The sequence below is a fragment of the Lucilia sericata genome, unplaced genomic scaffold (assembly GCF_015586225.1).
Source record: "Lucilia sericata isolate MDLA Ls3-8-SP2 unplaced genomic scaffold, ASM1558622v1 Contig000593F_arrow, whole genome shotgun sequence".
In the NCBI taxonomy this organism is placed as follows: Eukaryota; Metazoa; Arthropoda; class Insecta; order Diptera; family Calliphoridae; genus Lucilia; species Lucilia sericata.
The window spans coordinates 93,393-119,888 of record NW_023994600.1 but is presented as its reverse complement, the minus strand read 5'-3'; the positions used below and the strand labels follow the sequence as shown (position 1 = coordinate 119,888).

General features: G+C 31.6%; 1 protein-coding gene across 1 annotated transcript in view; it reads right to left on the bottom strand.

The window, feature by feature from the left end:
• Positions 1–26,496, bottom strand: part of LOC119606489 (protein obstructor-E) — a 56,269-nt gene that overhangs the window by 1,946 nt on the left and 27,827 nt on the right. The window contains exons 3-4 of the mRNA XM_037960017.1: positions 24,800–24,986; positions 21,300–21,418 (exon numbers count right to left, since the gene is read on the bottom strand). Of these exons, the coding sequence (XP_037815945.1) occupies positions 21,300–21,418; positions 24,800–24,986 (306 nt within the window). The remainder of the gene's footprint in view (positions 1–21,299; positions 21,419–24,799; positions 24,987–26,496) is intronic.

Genomic DNA, 26,496 nt, shown 5'->3' with positions numbered 1-26,496 from the left:
CTATAGTCTAGTCTATAGTCTAGTCTATAGTCTAGTCTATAGTCTAGTCTATAGTCTAGTCTATAGTCTAGTCTATAGTCTAGTCTATAGTCTAGTCTATATTCTTGTCTATAGTCTAGTCTATAGTCTAGTCTATATTCTTGTCTATAGTCTAGTCTATAGTCTAGTCTATAGTCTAGTCTATAGTCTAGTCTATAGACTAGTCTATAGTGTAGTCTATAGTCTAGTCTATAGTCTAGTCTATAGTCTAGTCTATAGTCTAGTCTATAGTCTAGTCTATAGTCTAGTCTATAGTCTAGTCTATAGTCTATAGTCTAGTCTAGTCTATAGTCTAATCTATAGTCTAGTCTATAGTCTAGTCTATAGTCTATAGTCTAGTCTATAGTCTAGTCTATAGTCTAGTCTATAGTCTAGTCTATAGTCTAGTCTATAGTCTAGTCTATAGTCTAGTCTATAGTCCAGTCTATAGTTTAGTCTATAGTCTAGTCTATAGTCTAGTCTATAGTCTAGTCTATAGTCTAGTCTATAGTCTAGTCTATAGTCTAGTCTATAGTCTAGTCTATGGTCTAGTCTATAGTCTAGTATATAGTCTAGTCTATAGTCTAGTCTATAGTCTAGTCTATAGTCTAGTCTACAGTATAGTCTATAGTCTAGTCTATATACTCTATTCTCTAGTCTCAATTGTTGTCTATATTATACAATTTTCTAAATATTTTCCTATAATTAGTCTTGACCCTTGATCTTCATTATGTTTATAAAACCCTGACATTTGTAGCAATATTTCTCTGTTAACTTTTGCAAATATTTTAAACAACATTAAACCAAACTCTTGGCAGAAAATTAAGAAAAGCCATTGACTAACAATATAAAGTCTACTACCATAACTGTCAATTAATCTTGATAATATAATAGACTCTCGAAAAAATAACACCAACATTGTCAAGGAGACAAACATAACCACAGTGTTTTGTTTTTGTGCATTTCTCTTACGAAAGTCACCTGAAACTGTATTTGACTCAAACAGGGAGTCTAACCAAAGTGTTTTCACAACACAATAAAAGAAGTTACAATGTAACAAAGTCTTTCATTCCAACACATTAAAGCAAGAAAATATGGAATGCAATATATGTGAAACAGTGGTGGGCACTCAAAGGTAACAGAGTACGTCCGAAAATTAGGAGACACTTACATATATTAAAAAATTTAAATAGTTTGAAGAAAACCTGAAAAGTATTAACTTTTTGTTTTAAAACATATCTTTTTTTACATATGAGATCTTTGAGCCCACCACTGCTTTTAAGTACTTACAGCTTTTACATTTGCTGGGTAATCTACAAAGTGTAAAAATTTCCTAAATAGACAAAAATTTTGTACAAAATTCAATTCTTTTGTTTTTTCCATTTATGTCTTTTCTTCTCTTATTTCCAGTCAAGCTCAAAAGGTTACTAACACTTTTGTTTAAAGGGGACAGCAAAATTGTCAGAGTGTATTAGACATGTTTCATAACCAATATGCTTTGACACAGACACTCTTTTGCCCAAACAAAAATTACTATAACCCAGCAAACAGAAATTCAAATGTTTGAAAATATTAAGAATTTTTTAAAGGTAAATTTTAAATATCACATTCGTGTTAAGAAGAAAAATTCAACAAATTTGAGACTAACGATGTTTATTGGGTACTCAAACATACATATGTGTTGAAACCTGTGTTTTTTAAAAGGACATCTAGCTCTATTTTAGCAACATCATGCAAAACGTATAAAGTTTTTTCAGCTTGCATGTGTTATGTGTTGTTATATGATGTTTGCCAGAGTAACTGCATCTAAACTGGGCATTTTGTAAAGGTTGTAGCAGAATATTTAACTTAATACTCCTGCTACATGAGTACTACTTTCAATACAAACTTTTCATAAACTCATGCACAGACAGTTTTAGGTGGTCAGTCTGACTCCTAAATGTATGCTTTACTTTCTATTTTTCTACAGGATTTATGAAAATTTTGTTTCATGGCGAAACAAATACTCTTTAATGTAGATGAAATTTTGAAATATTAACCCTTTGTTAATAGACTATACCTAGAATAGACTATAGACTAAACTATAGACTAGACTATAGACTAGAATATAATCTAGACTATAGACTAGACTACTGACTAGACTATAGACTAGACTATAGACTAGACTATAGATTAGACTATAGACTAGACAATAGATTAGACTATAGAGTAGACTATAGACTAGACTATAGACTAAACTATAGACTAGACTATAGACTAGACTATACACTAGACTATAGACTAGACTATAGACTAGACTATTGACTAGACTATTGACTAGACTATAGACTAGACTATTGACTATACTATAGACTAGACTATAGACTAGACTATAGACTAGACTACAGACTAGACTATAGACTAGACTATAGACTAGACTATAGACTAGACTATAGACTAGACTATAGGCAAGACTATAGACTATACTATAGACTAGACTATAGACTAGACTATAGACTAGACTATAGACTAGACTATAGACTAGACTATAGACTAGACTATAGATTAGACTATAGACTAGACTATAGACTAGACTGTAGACTAAACTGTAGATTAGACTATAGACTAGACTATAGACTAATCTATAGATTAGACTATAGACTAAACTATAGATTAGACTATAGACTAGACTATAGACTAGACTATACACTAGGACTATAGACTAGACTATAGACTAGACTGTAGACTGGACTATAGACTAAACTATAGACTAGACTATAGACTAAACAATAGACTAGACTATAGACCTAAACTATAGACTGGACTGTAGACTAGACTATTGACTAGAACTATAAACTAGACTACAGACTGGCTTATAGAATAGACTATAGAACTAGAACTAAACAAAACTAGAAGAACTAGACAACTAGAACAGACTAACAGAACTAGAACAGACTAGAACAGAACTAGAACAGAACTAGAACAGAACTAGAACAGAACTAGAACAGAACTAGAACAGAACTAGAACAGAACTAGAACAGAACTAGAACAGAACTAGAACAGAACTAGAACAGAACTAGAACAGAACTAGAACAGAACTAGAACAGAACTAGAACAGAACTAGAACAGAACTAGAACAGAACTAGAACAGAACTAGAACAGAACTAGAACAGAACTAGAACAGAACTAGAACAGAACTAGAACAGAACTAGAACAGAACTAGAACAGAACTAGAACAGAACTAGAACAGAACTAGAACAGAACTAGAACAGAACTAGAACAGAACTAGAACAGAACGAGAAGAGAACTAGAACGAACTAGAACAGAACTAGAACAGAACTAGAACAGAACTAGAACAGAACTAGAACAGAACTAGAACAGAACTAGAACAGAACTAGAACAGAACTAGAACAGAACTAGAACAGAACTAGAACAGAACTAGAACAGAACTAGAACAGAACTAGAACAGAACTAGACAGAACTAGAACAGAACTAGAACAGAACTAGAACAGAACTAGAACAGAACTAGAACATAGAACAGAACTAGAACAGAACTAGAACAGAACTAGAACAGAACTAGAACAAACTAGAACAGAACTAGAACAGAACTAGAACAGAACTAGAACAGAACTAGAACAGAACTAGAACAGAACTAGAACAGAACTAGAACAGAACTAGAACAGAACTAGAACAGAACTAGAACAGAACTAGAACAGAACTAGAACAGAACTAGAACAGAACTAGAACAGAACTAGAACAGAACTAGAACAGAACTAGAACAGAACTAGAACAGAACTAGAACAGAACTAGAACAGAACTAGAACAGAACTAGAACAGAACTAGAACAGAACTAGAACAGAACTAGAACAGAACTAGAACAGAACTAGAACAGAACTAGAACAGAACTAGAACAGAACTAAACAGAACTAGAACAGAACTAGAACAGAACTAGAACAGAACTAGAACAGAACTAGAACAGAACTAGAACAGAACTAGAACAGAACTAGAACAGAACTAGAACAGAACTAGAACAGAACTAGAACAGAACTAGAACAGAACTAGAACAGAACTAGAACAGAACTAGAACAGAACTAGAACAGAACTAGAACAGAACTAGAACAGAACTAGAACAGAACTAGAACAGAACTAGAACAGAACTAGAACAGAACTAGAACAGAACTAGAACAGAACTAGAACAGAACTAGAACAGAACTAGAACAGAACTAGAAAGAACAGAACTAGAACAGAACTAGAACAGAACTAGAACAGAACTAGAACAGAACTAGAACAGAACTAGAACAGAACTAGAACAGAACAGAACTAGAACAGAACAGAACTAGAACAGAACTAGAACAGAACAGAACTAGAACAGAACTAGAACAGAACTAGAACAGAACTAGAACAGAACTAGACAAACTAGAACAGAACTAGAACAGAACTAGAACAGAACTAGAACAGAACTAGAACAGAACTAGAACAGAACTAGAACAGAACTAGAACAGAACTAGAACAGAACTAGAACAGAACTAGAACAGAACTAGAACAGAACTAGAACAGAACTAGAACAGAACTAGAACAGACTAGAACAGAACTAGAACAGAACTAGAACAGAACTAGAACAGAACTAACAGAACTAGAACAGAACTAGAACAGAACTAGAACAGAACTAGAACAGAACTAGAACAGAACTAGAACAGAACTAGAACAGAACTAGAACAGAACTAGAACAGAACTAGAACAGAACTAGAACAGAACTAGAACAGAACTAGAACAGAACTAGAACAGAACTAGAACAGAACTAGAACAGAACTAGAACAGAACTAGAACAGAACTAGAACAGAACTAGACAGAACTAGAACAGAACTAGAACAGAACTTAGAAGAACTGAACAGAACTAGAACAGACATAGAAACAGAACTAGAACAGAAACTAGAACAGAACTAGAAACTAGAACAAACTAGAACAGAACTAGAACAGAACTAGAACAGAACTAGAACAGAACTAGAACAGAACTAGAACAGAACTAGAACAGAACTAGAACAGAACTAGAACAGAACTAGAACAACTAGAACAGAACTAGAACAGAACTAGAACAGAACTAGAACAGAACTAGAACAGAACTAGAACAGAACTAGAACAGAACTAGAACAGAACTAGAACAGAACTAGAACAGAACTAGAACAGAACTAGAACAGAACTAGAACAGAACTAGAACAGAACTAGAACAGAACTAGACAGACTAGAACAGAACTAGAACAGAACTAGAACAGAACTAGAACAGAACTAGAACAGAACTAGAACAGAACTAGAACAGAACTAGAACACTAGAACAGAACTAGAACAGAACTAGAACAGAACTAGAACAGAACTAGAACAGAACTAGAACAGAACTAGAACAGAACTAGAACAACTAGAACAGAACTAGAACAGAACTAGAACAGAACTAGAACAGAACTAGAACAGAACTAGAACAGAACTAGAACAGAACTAGAACAGAACTAGAACAGAACTAGAACAGAACTAGAACCGAAACTAGAACAGAACTAGAACGAACTAGAACAGAACTAGAACAGAAACTAGAACAGAACAGAACAGAATTAGAACAGAACTAGAACAGAACTAGAACAGAACTAGAACAGAAACTAGAACAGAACTAGAACTAGAACAGAACTAGAACGAATTTGAAGGAAGAAACTAGACAAAACTGGTTAGATATTAAACGATAATAAAATTATAAATGGGTTAATATAATAGTAGGCTGTTACTATTTCCATGCAGCACGTTTATACTGCATATTAACATGGAAAAATGGAATTCTTAGTAGATTTTACAGCCTTGTTTTATAGCAGCAACGATAACTACTATTTTTCAAAAACCAAATAAAAAACCAACAACAAAAAACGTTGTTACACTTTGTTAATGTCATCTACTTTAAAACTGAACAAGATTTTCTATAAAACAAACTCTCATATAGACTCATCATAAACATACAAACACACTCAGACTTGTATGTACATACACATGGTTTACAGGATACCTAAACATCCTGTCATACACTAATACAACCACCTACACTAAAATAGAACAGGTTTATACTTATGTTTGTTTGTATGTGATGGTTTGTAAACTAAATTGTGCATTAGACGACTCTCTGCACAAAAACAACACGCATACATACTCACTCACGTACAACAACATAACGGTGTAATTGTAAGCCTGTAAGAGTAGTCGCGTATGTATTTATGTGTATACGTGTGTGTTTATTTCTGAGTGTTGCATTGTTTGCCATGTTAAACGACAATTTAAGTGGTGTTTAGTGGGGTTTAGCTCTTGGAGACGTTGGTTTGAAATAACAGCAACTCTTTATAGTAGGACTTTTTTTTGTTTTTTTCGTTTCCTGTTTTTTCCTGTAGGTTTTCTATCATAGATGATTTTGAGAGTGTGTGTATGTGAGAGTTTATGTCTCTGTTGCATGAGTTGCAGTGTATTTTATTGAAGTTTTTGTTTTTTTCTTTGATTTTTTTTGCTTTTGTATTGGTTAAAAGTAGTTTGTTGTTCTAAGTATTTAAAGGGATTTTAAAACTAGTTTTCCCTATAAAAACTTTGCTTTTATCAATTTTTGAAAAAAGTAGGATTTTTTCAGTGTACTTTTAAATAAACAAGTAATAATACTTTGTCAAAGAGGAAAATAGTTAGTGTTGAAAGGCGCTATTTGTTTATGAAATTTAATGAATTAAAACAACTTTAAACTGGAGTTGATGTAATATTCAGTTTACTTTGCTTAGGCAGGATATATCAAGGTTGTTGACAGTAGTCACTTGTTGGCAGTTGCAACGACAGCAATAGGCTGGATATAATATCACATTAACATACTGTATGATACTACTGACTAGTGGTGTGATCTTGTCTTGTGGACTCTATTTGACAGATTGAGCCTAGTAAACTAACACGTAAAACAACTAACCAACAACCATATAACCAAACACTTACTTTCTTTGTTTTATTTATAAAGTTTGGAGTTGTTACTTCTTCTTGAAGTTGTTGTTATTGTATGTTGTACAAGTTGTATTTTTATTGGTCATTTATTTATGTTTTCCAACGTACGTGACAATGATAAAATGTCAATGGAAAAAATCAAGATTTTGCAATACTCTCAACACATAAACAAACCTACAAACCAAACTCACACACATACTCATAGAGTTAAGTAAACAAAATATGCAAACAAACAAACAAACATTTGCTTGCCAAAAAAAAAAAAAGACAAAAATATTGCAGAGAAAAAAAACGAAACGACATTTGCAAAAATTGACAAATTTACAAGACTAAAAGCAAATAAATCTATGAAATACAAACATATGTATGTATAAAACATAAACAAGTACAGTAAATGATAGTAGTACATGTGTATATTACAAACAAACACAAACAACATAGATATATGTGTGTGTACACTCCTTTTGTACAAATTATGCATAAACATATAGACACACTGATGTAAAACATGATGATGTTTAAATATTCATCTCTAGCAAATGATCAAAAAACAATATTTATAATCTTTGCTAATATACTTACATACATGAACGAGTTGCGTTAATGAGTGACGAACAATGAACTAAAACTCAACTACCACTGAACTAGAACTGAGCTATAACTGAACTAGAACTGAACTAGAATTGAACTAGAACTGAACTAGAATAAACTAGAACTGAGCTAGAACTGAAACTACAACTGAAGCTAGAACTGAACTAGAACTGAACTAGAACTGAACTAGAACTGAACTAGAACTGAACTAGAACTGAACTAGAACTGAACTAACGAACTAAATGAACTAGAACTGAACTACTAGAACTGAACTAGAACTGAACTAGAACTGAACTAGAACTGAAACTAGAAATGACTAGAACTGACTAGAACTGAACTAGAACTGAACTAGAACTGAACTAGAACTGAACTAGAACTGAACATAGACTGAACTAGAACTGAACTATGAACTGAACTAGAACTGAACTAGAACTGAACTAGAACTGAACTAGAACTGAACTAGAACTGAACTAGAACTGAACTAGAACTGAACTAGAACTGAACTAGAACTGAACTAGAACTGAACTAGAACTGAACTAGAACTGAACTAGAACTGAACTTGAACTGAACTGAACTGAACTAGAACTGAACTAGAACTGAACTAGAATTGAACTAGAACTGAACTAGAACTGAACTAGAACTGAACTAGAACTGAACTAGAACTGAACTAGAACTGAACTAGAACTGAACTAGAACTGAACTAGAACTGAACTAGAACTGAACTAGAACTGAACTAGAACTGAACTAGAACTGAACTAGAACTGAACTAGAACTGAACTAGAACTGAACTAGAACTGAACTAGAACTGAACTAGAACTGAACTAGAACTGAACTAGAACTGAACTAGAACTGAACTAGAACTGAACTAGAACTGAACTAGAACTGAACTAGAACTGAACTAGAACTGAACTAGAACTGAACTAGAACTGAACTAGAACTGAACTAGAACTGAACTAGAACTGAACTAGAACTGAACTAGAACTGAACTAGAACTGAACTAGAACTGAACTAGAACTGAACTAGAACTGAACTAGAACTGAACTAGAACTGAACTAGAACTGAACTAGAACTGAACTAGAACTGAACTAGAACTGAACTAGAACTGAACTAGAACTGAACTAGAACTGAACTAGAACTGAACTAGAACTGAACTAGAACTGAACTAGAACTGAACTAGAACTGAACTAGAACTGAACTAGAACTGAACTAGAACTGAACTAGAACTGAACTAGAACTGAACTAGAACTGAACTAGAACTGAACTAGAACTGAACTAGAACTGAACTAGAACTGAACTAGAACTGAACTAGAACTGAACTAGAACTGAACTAGAACTGAACTAGAACTGAACTAGAACTGAACTAGAACTGAACTAGAACTGAACTAGAACTGAACTAGAACTGAACTAGAACTGAACTAGAACTGAACTAGAACTGAACTAGAACTGAACTAGAACTGAACTAGAACTGAACTAGAACTGAACTAGAACTGAACTAGAACTGAACTAGAACTGAACTAGAACTGAACTAGAACTGACTAGAACTGAACTAGAACTGAACTAGAACTGAACTAGAACTGAACTAGAACTGAACTAGAACTGAACTAGAACTGAACTAGAACTGAACTAGAACAGAACTAGAACAGAACTAGAACAGAACTAGAACAGAACTAGAACAGAACTAGAACAGAACTAGAACAGAACTAGAACAGAACTAGAACAGAACTAGAACAGAACTAGAACAGAACTAGAACAGAACTAGAACAGAACTAGAACAGAACTAGAACAGAACTAGAACAGAACTAGAACAGAACTAGAACAGAACTAGAACAGAACTAGAACAGAACTAGAACAGAACTAGAACAGAACTAGAACAGAACTAGAACAGAACTAGAACAGAACTAGAACAGAACTAGAACAGAACTAGAACAGAACTAGAACAGAACTAGAACTAGAACTGAACTAGAACTGAACTAGAACTGAACTAGAACTGAACTAGAACTGAACTAGAACTGAACTAGAACTGAACTAGAACTGAACTAGAACTGAACTAGAACTGAACTAGAACTGAACTTGAACTGAATTAGAACTGAACCAGAACTGAACTAGAACTGAAATAGAACTGTACTAGAACAGAACTAGAACAGAGTTAGGACAAAACTTTATTCAAGAGTAGCGAAGACCACCGGGTATTCTACAAGGGAAATTTGTGTATAAACACACATACATGCATACAGTCACAATACACTCCTTTTGTTTATTTTTACAACAACAACATCATGTATAGTACTCATTCAAACGAGTTTAATGGTCGTTCGTTGTTGGTCAACGACGGACAATTTGTAAAACAATAAAACACGAAACAACTTTAATAAAAACTATCTCTAGTCGTGTGAGCATAAAGTTTTTTCTTTCTTTCACTTATTGTTGTTGTTTGATTTGAGCACAAATGTAAACTTGTTTTTATAGTTATTTGTTATGTTGTTGTGTTTGTTGCTGTTGTTTACTTGCTTTTTGCTGTCATGAAAATAAGTATTATTATGTAGTTGTTGTTGTTGTTGTCGTTGTTATTGTTTTTGCTACTGCTGTTATTTTGTTGTATTATGCATACTAATTGAGTTGTATGTGGTCAAACCTCATCGACCAATAAACATGATCAAAAACTATACTAGTTATGTATAAGTTACTATTGTTGTTGTTTTTGTTGTTGGTATTTTAGCTGTAATAAAAGTGTTTGAATTTCTCAACTTGTTAAGTTAAGCAAACATTAGGGTTGTGTCAAAACAATAGTTACAGATGCTCACAAATAATATTAAAGTTTAATTCAAACTAAGAAGACCAATTTATACTTTCATACATTTAATGAAATATTGACATAAATGTCAAGAAACATATTTTTAAATTGACTTTATATTATAGTTAAAAATATCAACTACTTTTATTTTAGGTCCAGCCTACTTACATAAATTGATGTATCTCTTTCTCCTTTGTTATAATTGTATTCCTATCACTGCGTATGAGTGTTTGTTTCACTGTGAATGATGGGTTTTGCATATTAATATTCAATATACGTACCGTTGTACGACAATTATTCTGCATATGTTTGTTTGGTTGTTTGCTTGCTTATTGCTTGTTTATTTATGCATCAGTATCATTATTTATTTTTCTCTGCTTTGCGTATACATATGTATACAGTTTTTTGTTCAAAGTTTTCGCTCGCCAGTGACACACATACAATATTTCTTGGCTTAATATTGGTTTTATGTTACATTGGGGAATGCGATTTATTGATCTATGATTTTGATGGGAATTTTGTTTTTAAGTCGTTTGTTACTAGATTTTTTTTCTGCTATTTTATTGTTGCTGTTGTTGTGTATATGATAATTTATCAATTCATTAACTCGTAAGTGATGGGAATTATCAATGCAAAAAACCAAAGAAATTTGCCTGTTAAGGGAGGGGTGGCCTTACAAGTGATTTATTTCGCATTAGCATAAAGTTTAATTTCTTTTCTACTCGTATTATGTTTGAAAAAAGAAAAGATAGATGTTAGCAACAGATTTATAAATATTTTGGCCAGGGAGTGACAAATTTAATGGTTGGAATAACAAATGATTTTTGTAAAACCTTGAAAATAGGAAAAACTAATAAAACTCACATTAACTCGCATGATTTAATAAATACGTACAAAATCTTAAAAAAACATATAATATTAAATACTCTACCCATAGTCAATAGCCTGATTAGTGCTGAGGTCTCTAGTCCACTCTATAGTTTAACCCATAGCCCAGTATATACACTAGAGTGCTCCAAAAAAACGAAGTTGCGAATTTTGCCCGTCCCCCCCTCTAGAATTGTTCTATGGGTTGTAAAACTATGTCATACAAAAAATTAGGCTGATAGGATAACGTTAACAGGTGCCGCAACGGCACTAAAGTTTCCAAGTGCATTTACAAGGGGAAAAAATCGATTTTTTTTCAGTTTTTGCTAAAATTTTGCCACTTAATAATAAACTTTACAATGTATTGTGATGGAATCGCAATCTACATATAATAAGCTTTTCGGAAAGATATAAAACATAAATATTGGTTGAAAACTTTCAGAGTTATTGCAAATTCCCCAGACCATTAACGTGTCTCACAGCACATGAATTCGAAATGTGACAAAAAAATTAACATTTTTTAGGAAATATTGTAAAAAAACATTTCGTTACTTAAAATATATCTATAATAACTAGAATGTTAGCTTTTGTCTTTATACGATAACGCAAACTTGTTCTCAGCTATGGTTAAAAAAGTTTGAATTTTTCAACGGCCGTTTCAAATCTCCAATTTCAGTTTTTTTGAAACTTTGTAAACTTTGAGTATTATAGACCAGATAATATAAAATATATATTCCAAGTTTTATTCAATTCGGACATTCGTAACCCATAAAATGTGGAGTTCAAAGGTCAAATTTTGCTATATTTGGGAATTCTCAGTGTACCATATCGAAATATTATGTATTTGTCGGCCATATTTAATAAAGATGACTTGAATTTTTAGTATAAAGTCTTATGTTTAAAATAGCAGCGAAAAAAAGTAAAATTAACCCTTTAAAACACATGGGAAAAATTTAACCCCGAAGATCAAAAAATCGTAAAAACACTATCCATTTGAATAATGCTCTATATAATTAGAGGAATAACATAAATAAAACAAAAAAATATATATTAGGTATAAAAACTTATGAATTAACCCTTTTTGAACCTATAAAGTTTGTATTTTTAGACATATTATGTCGAAAATGGTCCGAAAAAATGGACTACATAAATTATCAGTTTTAAAAACAAAATTTTTCTTTTAAAAATGTACACCTATAGTTTACTCCATAGTCGAAAAGGGTTAAAGTATAATTTTTTATACTTAATATATACGTTTTTGTTATATTTCTGCTATTTCTCTAATTATATAGAGCTTTATTCAAATGGATAGTGCTTTTTCAAATTTTTGAACTTTGGTGTTAAATTGTTCCCAAGTGCCTTAAAGTGTTAATTTACCTTTTTTTCACTCTATTTTAAATATCGGACTTTATACGATAAATTCCAGTAATTTTTGGTAAATATGGCCAACAAATAAATAATATTTTAATATGGTGCACTGAGAATTCCCAAATATAGCAAAATTTAACCTTTGAACTCCACATTTTATGGGTTAAGAATGTCCGATTTGAATAAAACTTGGAATATATATTTTATATTATCTGGTCTATAATACTCTGAAAATACTTTGTTTAAAATGTACAACAGTAAAAAATTAATACGTATTCTCTAATATATTACAAAAAAATGCGATTTTCCCGAAATCCGCCGAGTTCAAATCGCAGGTACAGCTAAACTGTAAGAATTATTGATCTAATTTTTTACCGTTTTATTCCCTTATCTATTGTCCATAAATTCCCATGAGATCTTCTAAAAATTTTAAAATTTGTTTAACAAAGTTTCAAAAAAACTGAAATTGGAGATTTGAAACGGCCGTTGAAAAAATCAAACTTTTTTGACCATAGCTGAGAACAAGTTTGCGTTATCGTATAAGGACAACAGCTAGTATTCAAGTAATTTTTAGTATATTTTAAGTAACAAAATGGTTTTTTTACAATATGTCCTAAAAAATTTTAATTTTTTTGTCACATTTCGAATTCATGTGCTGTGAGACACGTTAATGGCCTGGGGAATTTGCAATAACTTTAAAAATTTTCAACCAATTTTTGTGTTTTATATCTTTCTGAAATGCTTATTCTGTGCACATTACGATTCCTTTACAATAAAGTGCAAAGTTTATTATTAAGTTGCAAAATTTGCGCAAAAACTGAAAAAAATCGATTTTTTCCCCTTGTAAATGCACTTGGAAACTTCTGAGCCGTTGCGGCACCTGTTAACGTTATCCTATCAGCCTAATTTTTTGCATGACATAGTTTTACAACCCATAGAACAATTCCAGAGGGGGGGACGGCCTGTCGGATAAATTTTTTTTTCCTTCATACAAGCTTGGAGCACTCTAATATACACATATACAGAGACTATACTATAGGTTAGATTATAGATTGAACTATAGACCAGAGTACAGTTTAGAATACACTATAGACTAAATTAGACTACTTATACTATAGACTAGACTATATACTAGACTATAGACTAGACTATATACTAGACTATATACTAGACTATAGACTAGACTATATACTAGACTATAGACTAGACTATAGACTAGACTATAGACTAGACTAGACTATACTAGACTAGAACTAGACTAGACTAGACTATAGACTATACTATAGACTAGACTATAGACTAGACTATAGACTAGACTATAGACTAGACTATAGACTAGACTATAGACTAGACTATAGACTAGACTATAGACTAGACTATAGACTAGACTATAGACTAGACTATAGACTAGACTATAGACTAGACTATAGACTAGACTATAGACTAGACTATAGACTAGACTATAGACTAGACTATAGACTAGACTATAGACTAGACTAAGACTATAGACTAGACTATAGACTAGACTATAGACCTAGACTATAGACTAGACTATAGACTAAAACTAGACCTTAGACTAGTCTAGTCTACAGACTACAAACTAGACTACTATAGACAAGACTACTACAGAATAGAACTATAGAATATATATTCTAATATATATAACTAGACTATAGACTAGACTATATACTATTCTATAGACTAGACTATATACTAGACTATAGACTAGACTATAGACTAGACTATAGACTAGACTATAGACTAGACTATAGACTAGACTATAGACTAGACTATAGACAAGACAATAAACTAGACCTTAGACTAGTCTAGTCTACAGACTACAAACTAGACTACTATAGACAAGACTACTACAGAATAGACTATAGAATATATATTTTAATATATAGTCTTCTAAAGTCTTGTCTCTAGTCTACTCTATAGTCTATTCTATAGTCTATTCTATAGTCTAGTCTATAGTCTAGTCTATAGTCTAGTATATAGTCTAGTCTATAGTCTAGTATATATATTAGAATCTAGTCTATAGTCTAGTCTATAGTCTAGTCTATAGTCTAGTCTATAGTCTAGTCTATAGTCTAGTCTATAGTCTAGTCTATAGTCTAGTCTATAGTCTAGTCTATAGTCTAGTCTATAGTCTAGTCTATAGTCTAGTCTATAGTCTAGTCTATAGTCTAGTCTATAGTCTAGTCTATAGTCTAGTCTATAGTCTAGTCTATAGTCTAGTCTATAGTCTAGTCTATAGTCTAGTCTATAGTCTAGTCTATAGTCTAGTCTATAGTCTAGTCTATAGTCTAGTCTATAGTCTAGTCTATAGTCTAGTCTATAGTCTAGTCTATAGTCTAGTCTATAGTATAATCTATAGTCCAGTCTATAGTCTAGTCTATAGTCTAGTCTATAGTGTAGTCTATAGTCTAGTCTATAGTCTAGTCTATAGTCTAGTCTATAGTGTAGTCTATAGTCTAGTCTATAGTCTAGTCTATAGTCTAGTCTATAGTCTAGTCTATAGTCTAGTCTATAGTCTAGTCTATAGTCTAGTCTATAGTCTAGTCTATAGTCTAGTCTATAGTCTAGTCTATAGTCTAGTCTATAGTCTAGTCTATAGTCTAGTCTATAGTCTAGTCTATAGTCTAGTCTATAGTCTAGTCTATAGTTTAGTCTATAGTCTAGTCTATAGTCTAGTCTATAGTCTAGTCTATAGTCTAGTCTATAGTCTAGTCTATAGTCTAGTCTATTGTTTAGTCTATGGTCTAGTCTATAGTCTAGTCTATAGTCTAGTCTATAGTCTAGTCTATAGTCTAGTCTATAGTCTAGTCTATAGTCTAGTCTATAGTCTAGTCTATAGTCTAGTCTATAGTCTAGTCTATAGTCTAGTCTATAGTCTAGTCTATAGTCTAGTCTATAGTCTAGTCTATAGTCTAGTCTATAGTCTAGTCTATAGTCTAGTCTATAGTCTAGTCTATAGTCTAGTCTATAGTCTAGTCTATAGTCTAGTCTATAGTCTAGTATATAGTCTAGTCTATAGTCTAGTCTATAGTCTAGTCTATAGTCTAGTCTATAGTCTAGTCTATAGTCTAGTCTATAGTCTAGTCTATAGTCTAGTCTATAGTCTAGTCTATAGTCTAGTATATAGTCTAGTCTATAGTCTAGTCTATAGTCTAGTCTATAGTCTAGTCTATAGTCTAGTCTATAGTCTAGTCTATAGTCTAGTCTATAGTCTAGTCTATAGTCTAGTCTATAGTCTAGTCTATAGTCTAGTCTATAGTCTAGTCTATAGTCTAGTCTATAGTCTAGTCTATAGTCTAGTCTATAGTCTAGTCTATAGTCTAGTCTATAGTCTAGTCTATAGTCTAGTCTATAGTCTAGTCTATAGTCTAGTCTATAGTCTAGTCTATAGTCTAGTCTATAGTCTAGTCTATAGTCTAGTCTATAGTCTAGTCTATGGTCTAGTCTATAGTCTAGTCTATAGTCTAGTCTATAGTCTAGTCTATAGTCCTAGTCTATAGTCTAGTCTATAGTCTAGTCTATAGTCTAGTCTATAGTCTAGTCTATAGTCTAGTCTATAGTCTAGTCTATAGTCTAGTCTATAGTCTAGTCTATAGTCTAGTCTATAGTCTAGTCTATAGTCTAGTCTATAGTCTAGTCTATAGTCTAGTCTAGTCTATAGTGTAGTCTATAGTCTAGTCTATAGTCTAGTCTATAGTCTAGTCTATAGTCTAGTCTATAGTCTAGTCTATAATCTAGTCTATAGTCTAGTCTATAGTTTAGTCTATAATCTAGTCTATAGTCTAGTCTATAGTCTAGTCTATGGTCTAGTCTGTAGTCTAGCCTATAGTCTAGTCTATAGTCTAGTCTACAGTCTAGTCTGTAGTCTAGCCTATAGTCTAGTCTATAGTCTAGTCTACAGTCTAGTCTGTAGTCTAGTCTATAGTATAGTCAGAAGTCTAGTCCATAGTCTAGTATGTAGTATAGTCTACAGACTGTATCTATATCTAATTTAGTTTTTAGTAGACTTCATTCTTTAGTAGAGTCCATTTCGTTAGAGTCTGTTGACCCCTTATAAACTTTCATCTGCATTTGTTTTTATTAAGCTATTTTGTCTAACAACAGTAAGGCTTCTAAATACCACTACATAGAAATTAATATTGATTTTATTACTGTTAATTAAAGTCTATGAAAAATTAACAAATGTCTATAAAAGTAAAAATAACGTAAAAAAATCTATTTATTTTCCTGTAGCAAAAAAGAAAACATTTCAAACAAAACACTCACAAACCTTAATGAAATTAAACATATGTATGTATGAATGAATGTATGTTAATGTATAAATTTGCTATTAAATAGTAGTAACAAATACTTACTTTTGATATAAACTAAATAAAACCACAAAATTGATATACTCCATATACAACCACAAACTGGTGGTCAATAACCGACAACAATTTTATATGGATGCCAGCATATACACATATGTACATATGTACGTGTTTACACACTTTAGTTTAATGAGTGGATATGTGGACAATTTAGATAAATATATACAAATGTATATGAGCTGTTTACTGCTCTTTTATTTATATATACTTATGTTTTTTTTCTCTCTAGTACATATTAAAAACATGCAGTACGTAAATGTACTAACTAACACATGTGCTAAGTTTTTAATATAACAAACACGTAAAGTATTATACAATTATACAATCTCACACATGCATTTTGTGTATAAAAACTACACTAACCTACAAAATAAAAACAAGTAACAACATTATTTGCATATAAACAAATAATCAGCAAAATAACTACAACTACAAGTAGTAACTGTATCAGTGGCAAATATACATTGCACAGTGGGCTAGAATCGTGATAATTTGGAAATCAAGCTGACATTACCATGCTCTTATCATATAGTTTAATGTTTCCTATATTTCATAGTTTAGAATACTTTTGATTCCAAAACACATATTTGAATGAATTTCTTTAACACTTGTGGCCCCATTATGCAATTTCCTCAACAACAATTTCAATTTATTTGTGAACAAAACAACTAAAGCTAATAGACAAATACATATGTACGTACTACATACGAAATATTCACACATTGAGTTAAATTGAAATAAACAACAATAACAATAACAGCATAAGCAACAGCAACAAATGTATATAAAGTAGTATTTTATGACAACAAAAACAACAACAGGAGCAACACCAATCAAAACTAACAACATAACAGTACTAAATTTAATGTATATTTTTGCATTAAATAGAGAAGACAGTGAAGTAAAAGAATTTAATTTTGGTCATGATTTGTGAAATGAAAGACTATACCGACTGCAGATCAGGCTAGACAATAAACTAGACTAGACTATAGACTAGATTATAAACTAGACTACAGACTAGACTCTATATTAGACTATAGACCAGACTAAAGACTAGACTCTATATTAGACTATAGTATAGACTATAGACTAGACTGTAGACTAGACTATGGAATAGACTATAGACTAGACTATAGACTAGACTGTAGACTAGAATATAGACTAGACTATAGACTAGACTGTAGACTAGACTATGGAATAGACTATAGACTAGACTGTAGACTAGACTATAGACTAGACTATAGACTAGACTATAGACTAGACTATAGACTAGACTATAGACTAGACTAGACTATAGACTAGACTATAGACTAGACTATAGACTAGACTATAGACTAGACTATAGACTAGACTATAGACTAGACTATAGACTAGACTATAGACTAGACTATAGACTAGACTATAGACTAGACTATAGACTAGACTATAGACTAGACTATAGACTAGACTATAGACTAGACTATAGACTAGACTATAGACTAGACTATAGACTAGACTATAGACTAGAATATAGACTAGACTGTAGACTAGACTATAGACTAGACTATAGACTAGACTATAGACTAGACTATAGACTAGACTATAGACTAGACTATAGAATAGACTATAGACTAGACCATAGAACTAGACTATAGTCTGTAGTCTAGTCTATAGTCTAGTCTGTAGTCTAGTCTATAGTCTAGTCTATAGTCTAGTCTATAGTCTAGTCTATAGTCTAGTCTATAGTCTAGTCTATATTCTAGTCAATAGTCTAGTCTATTGTCTAGTCTATAGTCTAGTCTATAGTCTAGTCTATAGTCTAGTCTATAGTCTAGTCTATAGTCTAGTCTATAGTCTAGTCTATAGTCTAGTCTATAGTCTAGTCTATAGTCTAGTCTATAGTCTAGTCTATAGTCTAGTCTATAGTCTAGTCTATAGTCTAGTCTATAGTCTAGTCTATAGTCTAGTCTATAGTCTAGTCTATAGTCTAGTCTATAGTCTAGTCTATAGTATAGTCTATAGTCTAGTCTATAGTCTTGTCTATAGTCTAGTCTATAGTCTAGTCTATAGTCTAATCTATAGTCTAGTCTACAGTCTAGTCTATAGTCTAGTCTATAGTCTAGACTATAGTCTAGTATATAGTCTAGTCTATAGTCTAATCTATAGTCTAGTCTATAGTCTAATCTATAGTCTAGTCTATAGTCTAGTCTATAGTCTAGTTTATAGTCTAGTCTATAATCTAGTCTATAGTCTAGTCTATAGTCTAGTCTATAGTCTAGTCTATAATCTAGTCTATAGTCTAGTTTATAGTCTAGTCTATAGTCTAGTCTATAGTCTAGTCTATAGTCTAGTCTATAGTCTAGTCTATAGTCTAGTCTATAGTCTAGTCTATAGTCTAGTCTATAGTCTAGTCTATAGTCTAGTATATAGTCTAGTCTATAGTCTAATCTATAGTCTAGTCTATAGTCTAATCTATAGTCTAGTCTATAGTCTAGTATATAGTCTAGTCTATAGTCTAGTCTATAGTCTAGTCTATAGTCTAGTCTATAGTCTAGTCTATAATCTAGTCTACAGTCTAGTCTATAGTCTAGTCTATAGTCTAGTCTATAGTCTAGTCTATAGTCAAGTCTATAGTCTAGTCTATAGTCTAGTCTATAGTATAGTCTATAGTCTAGTCTATAGTCTAGTCTATAGTCTAGTCTATAGTCTAGTCTATAGTCTAGTCTATAGTCTAGTCTATAGTCTAGTCTATAGTCTAGTCTATAGTCTAGTCTATAGTCTAGTCTATAGTCTAGTCTATAGTCTAGTCTATAGTCTAGTCTATAGTCTAGTCTATAGTCTAGTCTATAGTCTAGTCTATAGTCTAGTCTATAGTCTAGTCTATAGCCCATATTCAAGTCTATACCCTAATCTATAGTCTAATCTACAGTGGAGTCTATAATCTAGTCTTTAGACTACGCTATAGTCTAGTCTACAGCCTTGTCTAAAGTCTAGTCTATAGCTAAGTACATAGCCTAGTCTAAAGTTTAGTCTGGTCTATAGTACAGTCTCTAATCAAGCCTTTTGTCTAGGTAGTGTAAATTCTAGTCTGTAGTGTAGTCTATAGTCTATTCTATTGTCTAATCTATAGTCCAGTTTATATGTTGGTTCCTTTAGATTTCTGTACACCATGTGGAGATTTTATGTATTTTGAAATGAATTTTAATGTTTTATTTCTGCATGCATAAAAAGACTGAAAACCACTTAATGAAATATTTCATATTCCAAAGATGGTTTGGACGTTTTTTTTTTTTTTTAGTTTACTTGTTAACGTGGGTTGTTGTAATAAATTGTGAGAAGTGGCAATTTAATGCTTTTTTAAAATTAGATTTAACTTCCTATTGCATCCTCTTTTTTGCTCCAAATATTGTTACTATTATAACCTTGATAGCAAACCTTTGCTTTGCATACTTTTCTTTTTTTGTTTACCTTAAATAATTTATTTTATTTAGTTTTTATTATTTACTATTTATATTATTAACTTTTAAATAAAACAGTACATATACCTTGTTTTTTGCTGGCATTTAAATTTTCTACTATAGAATTGTAAAGTTTTTTTGAATGTACTTTATTTAATGTTTAGCAGTTTTATATTAGAAATGAGATTTTTGTGTTTTTAAGGGAGTTTGCTTTTTACTGTAGTTTAGTTTCTTTTTTTTTTAATAAAATGTTATTGAAGTTATTTTAATGTGAGGTTAAACTTTGACCATTAGATGAATGTATTTGGAAAACAAATTGAGCTTTTGTAAAAGTTGTATATAAAATTAAGATATTTTTTTAATTTTTACAAAAGAACTTTGTAAACTTTTTATAATTAAATAATGAAAATAATCAGGTTTTTTTAAAATAACATAAATTTATTTTTAATTATTACCAAATCTTTGGGGCGTTTTCATTTCCTTAATTTATTAAGGAAGTAAAAGGTAATTTCTACCTTTTTAATTCCTATTCTTAATTTCCTTAATCAAAAAATAATTGGAATTATTTATTAACACCATCAATAGAAAAGTTATCTTAAACCACATTATTTAACAAATTAATGGTCAATTTTAGTTTAAGCAACAATAAAGATAAAACAAAAAAGAAATTCAATTTTAAAAAAATGTAAAAACTCTAATAAATTAAACAGATTTTTTAACTAAAATCACTTTCAATGCCATAACATTTTAAATCTCTGCTTTACCTCATTAAACTTTTATTTCCTCATCAAACTGTTCCCTTTCTAATACGCAAAAATTCGTTAAATTTAACAAAAAAAAAAATTACTATGAAATACTTACGCAATTCAGGTCTCTTACTGCAATCGATATTATATGGCAAATCGCATTTCTCATCATTGGGACTGTAATCGTTAAATACCATACCATCAGCGCATAATTTTTCAGTCGCTACACCATCACTGTAATTAATTTTGTTTTATGGTGGGAGAGAGGGAGAGAGAGAGAAGAGACAAAAACATAGATTAAATTAGACAACATATCATTGTTAGAGTAATAGATATGTAGAAGAAAAAACTACTAAAAAATCATTTGAATTCGGTGACACATTAGCACCAGGGGTATAAACACATACATATATATTACTAATACAATTATAGGTAATTAGAAAGAACTGTAGGTTTACACTGGATGACAACTAATACAGACTAAGATATAGACTAGACTATGAACAAGACTATAGACTAGATAATCGACTAACTAAAGACTAGATTAAAGACTAGGCTATAGACTAGACTGTGTACAAGACTATAGACTAGACAATCGACTAAACGATAGACAATAATATAACCTAGACTATAGTCCTAAACAGACTAGACTACAGACTATACACTAAATTATAGAGTAGACCATAGACTAGACTATAGACTAGACTATAGACTAGACTATAGACTAGACTATAGACTAGACTATAGACTATACTATAGACTAGACTATAGACTAGACTATAGACTAGACTATAGACTAGACTATAGACTAGACTATAGACTAGACTATAGACCAGACTATAGACTAGACTATAGATTAGACTATAGACTAGACTATAGACTAGACTATAGACTAGACTATAGACTAGACTATAGACTAGACTATAGACTAGACTATAGACTAGACTGTAGACTAGACTATAGACTAGACTATAGACTAGACTCTAGACTAGACTATAGACTAGACTATAGACTAGACTATAGACTAGACTATAGACTAGACTATAGACTAGACTATAGACTAGACTATAGACTAGACTATAGACTAGACCATAGACTAGACTATAGACTAGACTATGGACTAGACTATAGACTAGACTATAGACTAGACTATAGACTAGACTATAGACTAGACTATAGACTAGACTATAGACTAGACTATAGACAAGACTATAGACTAGACTATAGACTAGACTATAGACTAGACTCTAGACTACTAGACTAGACTATAGACTAGACTATAGACTAGACTATAGACTAGACTATATACTAGACTATAGACTTTACTATATAGACTAGACTATAGACTATACTAGACTATAGACTAGACTATAGACTATGACTCTATAGACTAGACTATACTAGACTATAGACTCTATAGACTAGACTATAGACTAGACTAGACTACTATACTAGACTATAGACTAGACTATAGACTAGACTATAGACTAGACTATAGACTAGACTATAGACTAGACTATAGACTAGACTATAGACTAGACTATAGACTAGAATAGACTAGACTATAGACTAGACTATAGACTAGACTATAGACTAGACTATAGAGACTATAGACTAGACTATAGACTAGACTATAGACTAGACTATAGACTAGACTATAGACTAGACTATAGACTAGACTAGACTAGACTAGACTATAGACTAGACTATAGACTAGACTATAGACTAGACTATAGACTAGACTATAGACTAGACTATAGACTAGACTATAGACTAGACTATAGACTAGACTATAGACTAGACTATAGACTAGACTATAGACTAGACTATAGACTAGACTATAGACTAGACTATAGACTAGACTATAGACTAGACTATAGACTAAACTATATACTTACTATAGACTAAACTATAGACTAGTGACTATAGCCTATAATCGAGACTGTACTGTACTCTAGTCTAAAGTGGAGACTATAAACTAGACTACGACTTTAGTCGAGACTGTATTCAAGTCTATATTCCATTCGACTATTGTTCTATAGTCGAGTCTATAGTTTGGTTTATTGTAGACACTATAGTGTAGTCTATTGTCGGGATTATAGTCTGGTCTATAGTCAGGACTATAGTCTGGTCTATAATCGTCGAGACTATAATCTGGTCTATTTTCGAGACTATAACCTCGTCTATTGTTGAGATTATAGTCTGTTGTATAGTCGAATCTATAGTCTGATTTATAGTCGAGCCTTTCGTCTGGTATATAGTCGAGACTTTAGTTTATTCTATAGCAGTGACTTTAGCCTGTTCTAATGTCGAGACTATAGTCTGTTAGTTTTACAGTTATAGTTATAGTCTAGTCTATAGTGTATAGTCTAGTCTATAGTCTATTCCACAGTTATAGTTATACTCTAGTCTATAGGTTAGTCGATAGTCTAGTCTATAGTCTAGTCTATAGTCTAGTCTATAGTCTAGTTTATAGTCTATAGTCTAGTCTATAGTCTATAGTCTAGTCTATAGTCTATAGTCTAGTCTATAGTCTAGTCTATAGTCTAGTCTATAGTCTAGTCTATAGTCTAGTCTATAGTCTAGTCTATAGTCTAGTCTATAGTCTAGTCTATAGTCTAGTCTATAGTCTAGTCTATAGTCTAGTCTATAGTCTAGTCTATATTCTAGTCTATAGTCTAGTCTACAGTCTAGTCTATAGTCCAGTCTAGTCTAGTTTAGTCTATAATATAATCTATAGTCTAGTCTATAGTCTGGTCTATAGACTAGTCTATAATCTGTTCTGAAAACCAGGCTATAGTATCGATTATCGAGAACCATGTCCTTTCTCAATTTCATTAAATTTAAGCCAGTGTAAACATCTTATAAAATAAATAGTTTATACACTAATAAATTACAGGGCACAAAATGTTAGTGCATAAATGTGTGTGTATGTGATTTTCTAAATCTCTAAACACACACATGCATGCATTAAATATTTTCTAGCTACTCTCAGCTATACAAATGCTACATTCGTACATACATACATTCATGTATGTACATCCCCTGGAGGCGTATGTGAAATGGATATTTCAAAGGTAATTCTACATTTAATTGAGTGTTTCTTTTATTTAGTGAACGAAGGAGCTGCTACTTCCCCCCTTGTTATAATGCTCTCGAGATGTTCAGAGTTTATAGGGATTTTTTGCTGTTGATGTTGTTGTTGTGCCGATGTTGATATTGTTGTTTTTACATTTAACGCTGTGGGGAATTTTCTTAATGTGTTTTTACAACATTTAAACTCTACTATAGTTAATGCAAGGGGAGTAAGAGGTGGAAATAGAGTGAGAGTGTCTGTATGTTGTTTTTGTTGTATTAAATAATGGTTTAGTGTATGTTTATTAAGAAGTGCTTAGGGATTTAATGATTTTACACAAATACTACAAACATACTTATATAGAAATGTTTTACAACAAATATTTATACCTTTTGCTAGACAAGATTTGTGTTTTGAGGGTGAATCGAAGGTGTTTGATTTGTTTATTAATATTATTAATTTAAGGTAATTAGAAATTTTATTAAGTGTCAAAATAATAAGTGACTGACATAGAAAGTTTTTTTTTTCTTTGTACTTACACACAGGCATAATATTTATCACATTGCTTATCACTGGGATAGAAACCATTGGGTTCGGGACAATGTTCGGTGGGTACATAATCATCTTCTACTGGTGGTGGATCGGTGGGTCTTTTGGGTAAATGCCTTTGAGAGGGTGGATGACCAGCACCCACTCTAAAGCCAGGACGTTGGGCCACAGTGCAACCTTTAAAGAAAAAAAATGAAATGGAAAATTAATAAATAACAAAAATATGTTCATTTAAATGGCAGAATGAAAAGGGGGAAATTGAAAATTGTATGATTTTTTAATGTTTTAGTAAACACGTCATTTGTTGCAAGTGTTGAATAACACAATAAACAATATCAATGCTAGTTTGTCATTTTTTTTTAAATTTCAATTTTTAAATGACAAACATTATGAAACGGAAAATGTGATTTATAATGTAAGTATTTGACACCCTACAGAAGGTTTCTTTCATGGTTATGGAAAACTTTCTTTATAAAACATAATATAAACTATTATTTATCTCTATAATGTACAGTTCCCAAAATTCTTTAAGTTGTTTTCATAAAAATTCTCCCTTTTTTTGTTTTTTTTTTCCTGAATTCTTTACAAACTGCAACACATGTCAAGTGTAACAATATGATCCTTTAAAAACTTATACCGGTTTTTATTATTTTCATGTTTCGCTATGTTTGTAAATAGAAATATATACTTTGGTCCATAAATACACATACACACTTTCATAGAGAACAAAATACAATTACAGTTTCTAGCAATGTCACGTTATTTATTATTTACTGTAACGCAACAAAAACAGCGAGTATTATTTTGATATAAAAGAAATACAGCTGGAAAATGCAACAAAAACAGCAACAATATAGTTTTGGTGTAAAGTTAAAACTGTCAGTATGTCAGTGTAGGAAAACTGAAAACAGTAAAAGCCATATAAATTTAATAAAGAAATTTGAAAAAATTTGAAAGACTAGACCATAAACTAGACTATAGACTAGACTATAGACTAGACTATAGACTAGACTATAGACTAGACTATAGACTAGACTATAGACTAGACTATAGACTAGACTATAGACTAGACTATAGACTAGACTATAGACTAGACTATAGACTAGACTATAGACTAGACTATAGACTAGACTATAGACTAGACTATAGACTAGACTATAGACTAGACTATAGACTAGACTATAGACTACACTAAAGACTAGACTATAGACTAGACTATAGACTAGACTATAGACTAGACTAAAGACTAGACTATAGACTAGACTATAGACTAGACTATAGACTAGACTATAGACTAGACTATAGACCAGACTATAGACTAGACTATAGACTAGACTATAGACTAGACTATAGACTAGGCTATAGACTAGACTATAGACTAGACTATAGACTAGACTATAGACTAGACTATAGACTAGGCTATAGACTAGACTATAGACTAGACTATAGACTAGACTATAGACTAGACTATAGACTACATTATAGACTAGACTATAGACTACATTATAGACTAGATTATAGACTTTAGACTATAGACTAGACTATAGACTAGACTATAGACTAGACTATAGACTAGACTGTAGACTAGACTATATACTAGACTAAAGACTAGACTATAGACTAGACTATAGACTAGACTATAGACTAGACTATAGACTAGACTATAGACTAGACTATAGACTAGACT